This window comes from Vitis vinifera, chromosome 6 (genome assembly GCF_030704535.1).
Source record: "Vitis vinifera cultivar Pinot Noir 40024 chromosome 6, ASM3070453v1".
Classification (NCBI taxonomy): domain Eukaryota; kingdom Viridiplantae; phylum Streptophyta; class Magnoliopsida; order Vitales; family Vitaceae; genus Vitis; species Vitis vinifera.
Genome location: NC_081810.1, coordinates 20,382,028 through 20,393,598, shown reverse-complemented (window position 1 = coordinate 20,393,598; position 11,571 = coordinate 20,382,028). Strand labels below are relative to the sequence as shown.

At 35.8% G+C, this 11,571-nt stretch overlaps 1 protein-coding gene across 1 annotated transcript; it reads right to left on the bottom strand.

The window, feature by feature from the left end:
* Window positions 1-9,002: 9,002 nt before the first annotated feature.
* Window positions 9,003-11,139, bottom strand: LOC132252562 (glucan endo-1,3-beta-glucosidase-like). Its single transcript, XM_059737624.1, has 2 exons — window positions 10,896-11,139; window positions 9,003-10,118 (listed from the first exon to the last, which is right to left on the bottom strand). The coding sequence occupies exons 1-2, from the start codon at window positions 10,969-10,971 to the stop codon at window positions 9,160-9,162; spliced, it is 1,035 nt and encodes a 344-aa protein (XP_059593607.1). The 5' UTR covers window positions 10,972-11,139; the 3' UTR covers window positions 9,003-9,159.
* Window positions 11,140-11,571: the final 432 nt, after the last annotated feature.

The following is an 11,571-nucleotide window of genomic DNA, read 5'->3' as shown; positions in this document are numbered from 1 at the left end:
GTCGACATTTCTATAGTACCGGCTGAGTCTGGCATTTATCTTTATTACTCTTTAATTAGTAACTGCTTTATTACATATTCATAATTAAAGTTTTGCAAACATATAGTACTACACAATATTGACTATAAAAATTATGTAATAAATATGAAGGTGTACATATAAAATGATATAGAGATATAAATAGTAAATAATTAATGAAATGAATTTAATATTAAAAATATGGGCTATGAAATTATCTTAACAAACATGATTAATGTATTTAATGACTTAATAAAATTATCAAGTAAAGAAATTCTTCAGCAAACTTGGAGAATGACATGAAATGAGAATGAACCATTATTTGTCTAACAACCAATATAAACGGAGGAAAAACAAAATTTAAAAACAAGAAACATATGTTGACAAACTACGAAATAACCAAAATTTAAGTTCAATACATTGGAATTTTAATTGGAATGAAATGTATAATTACATGTCTCGAAACGTATATGATACTATTTGATGAAAATAGTTACAATGTAAAAACTTAAAAGAAGGTTGGTATCTTATTATCCAACTCTTAACATAGATTGGCTTCCTATAAAATAAACTATCTTGATCATCTAGACTTCTTTGTTTTTCTCTTCTCATCTTTCATTTGATGTTAAGCCTCTTATTTTGAAGTATTTGTATTAATCGTGACAAAGCTCCCACTTCAAGAATCAACCCACCTGCACACATAAAGGGAAAAACAATTAGTTCAAGGATAAAAGATCATTTATTTGCTTCATCTAAAAACGAAAAGGAAAAGGTGCAATTCGACACCCTCATGTACTCATTTGAGTTCTCCTATTATCCGTCACTCCATACTGTGCACATAATTTTCCATTGATGCAGAGTCATAAATCCGTCTTACAAACAAAAGAAGTGAACATACTTATAATTTAAGAATATTGGAAGGATGAAAATTAAGAGAAAATAAACCTCTAAAGCCATAGAATGTGAATTAACTATCTGATTTTGCATGAAGCTGTTGAATTAGATACCTCAAAGATATTTGTCCTCACATCAACATCAAATGAGAGTTTTTCATAAAGGCAACAAACTGGACTATTGAAATTATGTGTTGTTACCCAAGATAACAAGGCGAATAGAGGGAGACAGAAATTGTTTGTCATAACACTTACCAATAATAAGTAAACACCACCATCAACGAATTTTTTTCAAAAAAAATTGAAATCCTTCAATGTAGGTAGGGTTGTACACACTTGTACAGTTAACACTTTTGGATTGTACAGTTAGTGTAAATGGCTTGTACAGTTATGCAATCCACCAAAGGGACGACCGAACAAGTGCATATGGGTGGGGCAACAATGTTTCCATTATCGTGGATAAGGGAAAAGGAGGAAAAACTTAACCCTCATTTCGGTTCCTACGCCTAAGTAATGTGGGGGAACTAAAACAATGAACTAACATTGTACAAATAAAATAATATACGTGGAAGGAGTGTGTTGTCAACCGATATGTGTGAGGAATGTTCACGACGAGTTGAAAATGTTGATGACTAAGTTCTTCAAAATCACTTGAAATACCTTAAGATACACACCCTTGTACACCCTTGTACATTTAGTACATTGCCATTGTACACTTGGTGTAAAGGCCTTGTACAGTTGGAGCAATTCCACTTAAACACAACTGAAGGAGTGCATATAGGCGGGTTAACCACATTCCAAAGAAATGGTTGAGTGAAAAATGGGAAAATGAAACCCAATTTAGGTTCCTATGCAACATAAGTGTGCTACCACAAGGCATTTGAACGTGTACGAAGGGAAATGAGGAATGACTGTGAAGGATGTCCTCCTAGTAAAAAAAAGAAGGAAATGAGCAACGATTGTTTTCAAAAAAAGTTAAAATCCTTCAATATAGGTAGGGTTGTACACACTTATACAGTTAGCACATTTGGATTGTACAGTTAGTGTAAATGGCTTGTACAGTTATGCAATCCACCAAAGGGACGACCGAACAAGTGCATATGGGTGGGGCAACAATGTTTCCATTCTCGTGGATGAGGGAAAATGAGGAAAAAATGAACCCTCATTTCCGTTCATACGCATAAGTAATGTAGGGGAGATAAAACAATGAATTAACATGGTAGATATCAAATAAAATGCATGCAATGAGTATGTTGTCAACCAATAAGTGTGAGGAATGTCCCCCACAATTGGAAAAAGTAAATGAGCAAGTTCTTAAAAATCACTCGAAATCCCTTAAGATACACACCCTTGTACACCCTTGTACATTTAGTACATTACCATTGTACACTTAGTGTAAAGGCCTTGTACAGTTAAAGCAATTCCACTTAAATACAACTGAAGGAGTGCATATGGGCGGGTTAACCACATTCCAAAGAAATGGCTGAGTGAAAAATGGGAAAATGAAACCCAATTTAGGTTCCTATGCAACATAAGTGTGCTACCATAAGGCATTTGAATGTGTACGAAGAGAAATGAGGAATGACTGTGAGGGATGTCCCCCTAGTAAAAAAAAGAAGGAAATGAGCAACGATTGTTTTCAAAAAAAGTTGAAATCCTTCAATATAGGTAGGGTTGTACACACTTGTACAGTTAGCACATTTGGATTGTACAGTTAGTGTAAATGGCTTGTACAGTTATGCAATCCACCAAAGGGACGACCGAACAAGTGCATATGAGTGGGGCAACAATGTTTCCATCCTCATGGATGAGGGAAAATGAGGAAAAAATGAACCCTCATTTCCGTTTATACGCATAAGTAATGTTGGGGAGATAAAACAATGAATTAACATTGTAGATATCAAATAAAATGCATGCAATGAGTATGTTGTCAACCAATAAGTGTGAGGAATGTCCCCCACGATTGGAAAAAGTAAATGAGTAAGTTCTTAAAAATCACTCGAAATCCCTTAAGAAACACACCCTTGTACACCCTTGTACAGTTGGTGTACATACCTTGTACAGTTGGTGTAAATGCCTTGTACAGTTGCAGGAATTCGACCTACCTACAACTTAAAGAGTGCATATAGCCGGGTTAACCACATCCCAATGTCATGGCTGACTGAAAAGGGGGAAAATGAAACCCAATTTACTTTCCTATTCATCATAAGTGTGCTAACTAATCCCCGCATCTCACCGTCTCCACCATACCCATTTATTGCCTACACTATACAGCCAACAACCAGATTATAAAGTGAAGAATTTTCAAACAGGTGAAATGTCATTTAATAGGAGATCTTTTCGAAAATATTCATTGTAAGTTTCTTCAATTTACTTACCTCATGCTTCATTCCTATGACCCAAGATGAATATGATCAAATCAAAATGTGAGAGAAAATAATTTACACCCACCGTCATTTGGATTTTGAAATGATGATGATGATAAAATAGATGCAAGGCTTTTCTGATTTCTGACTTGCTCACAACCCTCGCTCGCCGAAGAAATCGGTTGGGAGACATGCAGCAGCAACTCCCCACACCATATATCATGACAAAACCTAACTCTTCGCCAATCACCCAAAGAGAAGGAAATGAACCTCATGAACTCATCCCACCCTTGATTGATGCTCTTCCATGAATCTTTACCATTGAAAGCTCCTTACTAAGTCAATAATATGTACTTCATTGATAATATCCAACCATTACAGCCAACATCTAATGTAAACAGGTTTCACCATCTTTTGCAAGACACTTTGACTACATTTGGCTAACATGATAGGATAATATATACATATCCTAAAGATCATTGTCAATGTAGAATATGATGTTCTTGGATATTATATCGGATAGAAACGATATTCTAGTTCATTATATCCAATCAGAGATGTTATAATATGCTCATGTTTGATTTGTAGAAGAAATGAAAAATAAAAAGGAAAATATATTGCATATCCGTATTCGATATTTTTAAAAATAAAAAATATACCAAGTGCCATTAAAAAAATGAAGAAAATGGATGAGAGGAACGAATTTAGGATCCATGGGATGTATATTTTTTTTTTTTGATAGGCAGATCCATGGGATGTATATATCTCATGAGATTTAAAAAAAAAGTTGGATAAATTATCTCATCACTTATCATATCCTATTAGTTGAACATAAGATATGAGAAATGACGAGGTCTTTGATTATTATAACGAATAATCAAGAGGTTTACTTATCTTATCCTATTTCTTATCACCAATGAGAGTTTCTCTAAACCATTTTATCAGCCACCTTCATAAATATTTCTTTATGGCCAATCTCCCAAGCATGAAGCTAATCTTGTTTTGTAAATTCTTGTCCCATATCTTAGCCTCAACTCAAACAGTAATTAAATCTTGCCATTAATGAAGCCTTAATAAATAAACTATTTTATCGGTCACCTTCATAAATTTTCTTTATGGCCAATCTCCCCAAGCATGAATCTTATCTGGTTTTGTAAATTCTTGACCCATATCTTAACCTACGGAGCTTTAACAAATCCATGGCATCTAATAACAATTTTACGTGAAAATTAAAATGGAAAAATCCATGCAAATGTCTTAGGTACCAAGTTCATTTTCATTCTCCACTAATCAAGCATATCATATTCAAATTTTGTGTATGCAGTTTCCCAGGAAAAAAAAGTTCAATGATAATTTGTTTTCTAGAAGGAACAACCTTAATTTTCTGGAAATGGGGGTAAGTGAAAGACAATTTTGATGCTCCATTTTCAGAAATAGACAAAAATCAACATTAATACTAAAACATTTCTTGAAAAACAATAAAAACAACACTGCGAATATAAGCGGAAGAAAAGAATCATAACCGCTGAAACAACTTCTCGACGGCCTCGGTCTCTCTGGCTTGATACATTGCCTTCAACACTAAATTAAACGACGTCGTATTAGGAATGATGGCGTAGTCCTCCATCTGCGCCACCAGATCCAGCAGCTCCCCAACAGAGGCGCCGATCATCAACTTCGCCCTCAAGTAATGGTTATACAAGTTCACATCCGGCTTATTCGGCTTCCCATTCTTATCAAGCGACCAAATCCAAAACTCGAACAGCTGATTCATATCCACCCACTACTGCGACGTCATCCAGTCGGCGAACACGTTCATCAGGCTCGGCACATCCAGCGTCTGCGACAACGCCTACAGCCGCCACGAAGAGGACTGGTGTAGAAATCCTAGAGGAATGATGGACTGAGCCTGGGGGATGGGGCTCCGCCAGTTCTCGTTGTAGAGCGGGCTCCCTGAGGCGGGGTTGGGAGGAAGTGGAGTGGGAGATGGCGGGGGAAGGCTGGGCTCGGCGAGTTGGGGTTCCTGGGAGAGGAATGTGAAGGTGGAAATGGAAGCTTTAAAGGGATTGTTGTGGTGGTTTAGGGTTTTGAGGAGGGTTTTACGGGCTCTGGAGAGGATCGCCATTTGGGACGCCATTGATAAGCTCCGCTCAGTTCAGAGGTTTCATCGAGAGTACTGATAGAAGCGAAGGTGACATGGCATTTCACATTTAACACAATTCTCCCTTTTAATTTACAGCAATCTGACTTGGAAATTTGAAGGGTATATAGGTCACTCAATATCTCATAGCCTTTCTATTAATTTTGTAACATATATGGACCATTTGTTAATTTTTGGGCCCAGCTGGGCCCAAAACACAAAACTCATGTCATCATCATTGGAGTTACTTGACTCACTTAACTCACTTGAAGCTTCTTTTAAAAGAGGTTCCTCATTGACACTTGCAGCAAAGGCTATGAATTAAGTTAGTGCATTCCTCACTTCCATTGGATTCTTTTTCACTTGATTGATTAGACTCAGAGTCACTCCAAGTAGCTTGCATGGCCTTCTTATATTTTTTCTTTGAGGGACATTCAAATGCATAGTGACCATTTCCCCCACATTTAAAGCACTCAATTTTCAACTCCTTTTTCACACCTTTCTCCATCTTTTTCTCTTTTCCAATGGAGTTCCTCCATTTTTTACCATCATTTGATTCTTTCTTGGCTTTTCTGAATTTCTTGTACTTCTTGAATTTTTTAGCAAACTTAGTAAGCGCACCCTCCGATATTTTCTCATCATCCTCACTTTCGGAACTTATGGACTCTTCTTTAATTTATGTTGTATTTTAATTTATCACCTTAGGTGATACCGCCAGCTTGCGCAAATTCAAATTTTATTATACTTCCAAGGAATATTTTAGTGATTTTTTAAAGAATTGGAAAGATTAGCTAATAAATAGATTAGAATAAAGATATTTTGGAGAAGGATTGTTATGTTAATTCCAATGGTTATATATGAAGCGGAGGCTTAAAATGTATTTGTTTTATTAATTAGAGAGAATGTGCATTTGGGAGGAGACAAATCTTGGAAAAGAAAGTAAAATTTTAAAGATTTTCTCTTCAGGAAGTAAATAATTTATGTCTAGTTTCACGCATGATGTCCTATAGATATAGGGCTGCTGTGAGACATCTACCTGATTTTCATGTCCCGCTAGAAAAGGAGGACACAGAAGAAAAATGAGTAAAATGCTTCCAAAACATAGCTGAAAAGTACTACTACCCTAGTGTTGGATTGCAGCACATTTGATTTCAGCAGATGTGGGGTTCCTTGAAAGTTCAAGCAACCTCAATAATTTTAACTTATTTCACACTGATAGTTATTTGTGGTGGTGTTTAGGATAATTAAGCTGGTAAGTTACTGGGTTCGGGCTTTTCTATAGAAGATGGGCTTGGGCTAGGCCAAGTATATATATATAAATTGTAGAATATTTAAATACAAAATGTGGATTATTCAAACTTGGATTGAAAAATAAATTCCACCTAAACCCTCAATTAAGTGGCACTTTAACCCAATTGACTGCAACTTCAAGGCTGCTCTGTTTGCCGTCAATCTGGGGGTGTGGACGCATCATTCATGTATGAGATGTGGCACATTAACAAAGGAAACGTAGCAAAGTATATGCAATTAATTAATAAGTTTGGTTAGAAGAAACATAGCAAGTTAGAAAGGGAAAAAAAGAAAAGAAATTGGTCAATAGTTGATTATGAATGACCCCAGTGTATTTATTGTGGGACAATTACGAATTGCTGTTTTTCCAAGTACAATGTCTATAGTCTAATCCTTGGAGGACTATTAATGCATGGTAACAGTGTAAACCTAAGACCTGGAAAATTCCTAGTACGACCTTTGCCATCCAAGTGGGGGCGGACTCATTATAAAGACAAAGCCCTCAACAAGAAAATTTGAATTTGTAAGCAAGAAAATAAGATGTGTTGACACTAGGGTCGTAGCTTGGGCAGATTTAATTGGGTATCAAATTTCAAATTAAGAAATATTTAATTCAAACTCAGTCTAACTTTAATTCTCAGTTAAGATAAACTTGAGCCAAAATAATTAAAAAATATTATAATATATTTTTCTATCCATCTAACAAATAAAATAATCTATGATTTAATTGAAGTTTGAACATTTTTTGAGCAAAAAATTTAAAACATAAGTAAAATCAATATTATTATATAATTAAAATAATATAAATTATTAACTAGTTCTTGATTAATGATTTGGTTAAAGCATACAGTACCTATGGATTGCACACCTGCATTAGATTCATCCAGAACACCATAAGCTCAAGGAAGAATTAATATAGAGGAAAACAAATACTAACAACCTAGAAACGTGGAATGGAAGGATAGATTTGTTTTTGTTCTAATGGTTTGTTTTGTTAAAACTGTTTAGAGGATAATATACATGAAGACATACTCAACTCAACTTCATTCCAACCCATTAAGAAAATGATCAACTACAAAAAGTAAACTCATATGATGGAACACAACAAAAGACTGTCAAAAAAAAATGATAGCCATGAATGGATCGAGGAAGAAGAGGGAGAAGGGGAAACCTATCATGCCTAGGGTGGACATGGCATATCGACCCAAGAAGAAGCAGCACAATAGCTGCAAGAAGCTTATTGCTTATATCATATAATAGAAATGACATAATGGAGAAGGGTAAGGAAAAAATATAGCACAAAGCTTTTTGATCCACCACCCTCTTCTTGTAGCTCTATATAGAGTTCTCCAAGTTCTCACAGAGTTGAACTGTACGTTTCATTGCCCAGTCATCACTCCATTTATAAAATTGGGTGGCCATGGCAGGCTGCATGCCTAAAAACTTCTGGAAAAAGACTCCATACATTCCCCCAAAAATGGAGTACTATACATAATAAAGTCTATCAAACATCAAGATATGCACAAAATAAAATTGATGTAAAACAAATTGGTCAATAGATAATCATGAATGACTCGAGTGGATTCATTGCAGGACAATTAGGACTCAATCTTCCAAGTTTGGCATCCATAGTTTAGTCCTTGGAGGACTATTAATGTAAAATCAAGACCTAAAAATTTTCTATTGAACTGAGCTCTGGTTGCTGTTTGTGTGGGGGATGGACTCATGATGAAGACAAAGCCTTAAGCAAGAAAACAACATTAATTAATTATAAGAGGTAATTAAACATACTTTTTCGCGAAGCATATGGTTTGATGTGTTTTATACCAATTTTTATACTAGGGTTGTAACTTAGGCAAATTTAATTAGCTTTACGACCAATTTAAATCAAATCTCAAGTTAAGAAACATTTAATTAATTGAACTCGAACTAACTTGACTTCTAAGTCAAGGTATTCAACCTAACCTTATTTTTATACACTTCTATTAAACTCGGGTGAAAGTAATAGAAAAAAAAAGTAAAAAATAAATTATCTATCCATCTAGAAGATAAATCTAATCTAAGTACTAAAAATGATTATCCAACTTAGCCCGAAGGTGGGATTGGCTGCAAAGAACTAGTTAGTACACGGGTAATTTCTACATATCACATTTGACATCTTTTAGCTTGTAAAGAACATCTTAAGAGAATTTCTTGCGATAGTTTTTGACGGTCATGAAATGTTGTCCTTGACACAAAGTGACGTATAGTTCTTCCATTTTCCCAAGTACTATTAACAATTTATTTTACATTACATAGAAGAAAATTTGCTTTATTTATTAGAAGATCAATAAGCTTACAATATCATTGTAAAGAAAAAGAAGCATACGTGCATGGGCATGCACTCTTATTTCCATGACAATTACTCAAAATTAAGTATGGATATAGGATTATGTTCCAATCCTGCATCACTTCAACTGAAACTGATTTGGTATTTGGACTCTTGACTAGGGGTGAAGAGGCCGAAATGTTTCTCAGTCTCAAGTCCAGTCTTCTGGTTTTCATCAAACATAGCAAACAAGTAGGTCTCTATGGCTCCAGACTTCCTTGGAGTCCCTCCCTTCACATGATTAATCAAATTCTTGTAGTAAGTTCTGGCATTGTCCACTGTCGCTGCAGTACCTCCCTCGGATGGCCAGCCACTCTCGGATACAACGATCTTCAAGTTAGACCCGCCCGCCTTTTCAAGAGCAGCATAGAGGGCATCCAACAAGGCATCGAAAAGGTTCTGATACTGGTAGCTCCCGTCTTGTACCACAACCCCTGATGCAGTGAATAAGGCGTAATCAAGCCGAATGTTTTGTGTGTCGCCAGTGTAACTGAAGTAGGGATATATATTGGCCAGGAGTGGGGAGCCATTCTCAGCAAGGAAGCTTATGATTGGGTTTATGAATGAAGAGGCATCACTACTGAAGGATCCTGCAGATGGAGGGTATGAAGTGCCGAGGACAGATGAATATGTTGCGGTAGAGACCTTGATTTGGCCTTGCAGGCCTGCGGAGGTTATTGCACTCTGAACGTTTTTCATGGCAGGAAGGACGTACTGGGCGTACTGAGCATTTGAGCCGGTGGGTAAAACTTCATTCCCAACAGCGATGTAGCGGAACTTCACATCTGATGCGTAGTTTACTACGTTGTTTTGCACCCAGGTAGATGCAGCTGAAGCGTCGGAGGCAAGGGATTGAAGGCTGGTGTTGGGGACGTCGAGGATGAGTTCTATGCCGGATCCTTTAAGCGCTTGGAGAGTATCTGAATTTGGATCATAGATTCGCATGCTTCCAATGCCATTGCTTTTGTAGAGATTTATAACTTGTGATGCGCTAGGCAAGTTGTTGCCATTCGTTCCATAACAAACTCCTATGGATTGTGCTCCTGCATTAGATTCACCAAAATATGATAAGCTCAGGGAAGAAAGGAAGAAAATAAATAGTATAACATACACAGTTTCATGCTCACGGCCTAGCTAACTTCTCGGGGAAAGATAGGTCTTCTAAGGGGGATCAATTTTCATGTATCGATATGTTTTCAATTGTGTAGATATTATTTGATCTGAATCCAAGTTCTCACAAAGTTAAGAGGAGTTGATTTATATATAATAACGTCAACTTTTTCTCCTAATTGATGTGAAATATCACAATCAATCATATATAAACATAACATCTTTGCAATGTTTTACAAGATTGTAGAGCTACACAAATAGATACCTTACCCTTGTGGGACAAGCAAACTCTCACATCAAAATTAAAGATTAATTCTAATACTATTTATAATAACTCATTTTCAATCATATAAATATTATTAATTCTAAACCTAAGACGTTATCACAACTTTAAAACGCATTTACAAATCAGTTAAAAAAAGCTCATATGTATAACGTTAAAAACTTTTTCCTCATCCACTTAGATATCACGTTTCAAGAGGCTTAATGCTAATAACAATAATATATATATATATATATATATATATATATATATATATATATATAAAATCAGTTAAAAAAAGCTCATATGTATAACGTTAAAAACTTTTTCCTCATCCACTTAGATATTACGTTTCAAGAGGCTTAATGCTAATAACAATAATATATATATATATATATATATATATATATATATATATATATGGTGGGGGAGTGAGTGAGAAAGAGACCTATTGTGAGGGTAGACATGATGACAAACCCAAGAAGCAGCACTACAACAAGAGGCTTGTTCCTTGTTAATGCCATATTGGAGAAGATTAGAAGGAAGATAAAAGCACCACAGTTTTGATGAATCTATGGAGGGCTGGCCAAGTTCTCAAAACTCTACGACCCACCACCCTCTTTTTGTGGCCTTATATAGCAATTGGATGACCATGACAGGCTGCCTAAAAACTTCCCCCCCAATCAATAGTCCACAGATTGAACATTCCCCGAAAAGGCCCATATATAACAAATTCTGTAGTCATCAAGATAAACTTAAAACCAAAACACAACATGCCAAACTTAAGCTTTGGGAATCAAGTTCAAACCAAACTACCAGATGATAGGGCCCCAAAAACAATTAACAACCTCTAGATAGCCCACCTCACGCGGCATAATTGGTGACTAATTTTCAGAACGAGAGAGACATTATTAACGTTTATAGGAGAAGATTTGGAGCCTTCACATGACATGAAGAAAAAATGTTATACGTAACTCTACAAGTCCCCCAAAAATTTGGTAATGTAAAGACAATGAAGGGAAGACTCTAGGTAAGCCTTAGGGCAGAGATTTTTCCGCGTATGGACTTTGACAAAGCTCATTTCACAACAAATTAAGGGAGAGAATAAAAACAAAGTCTGGTTA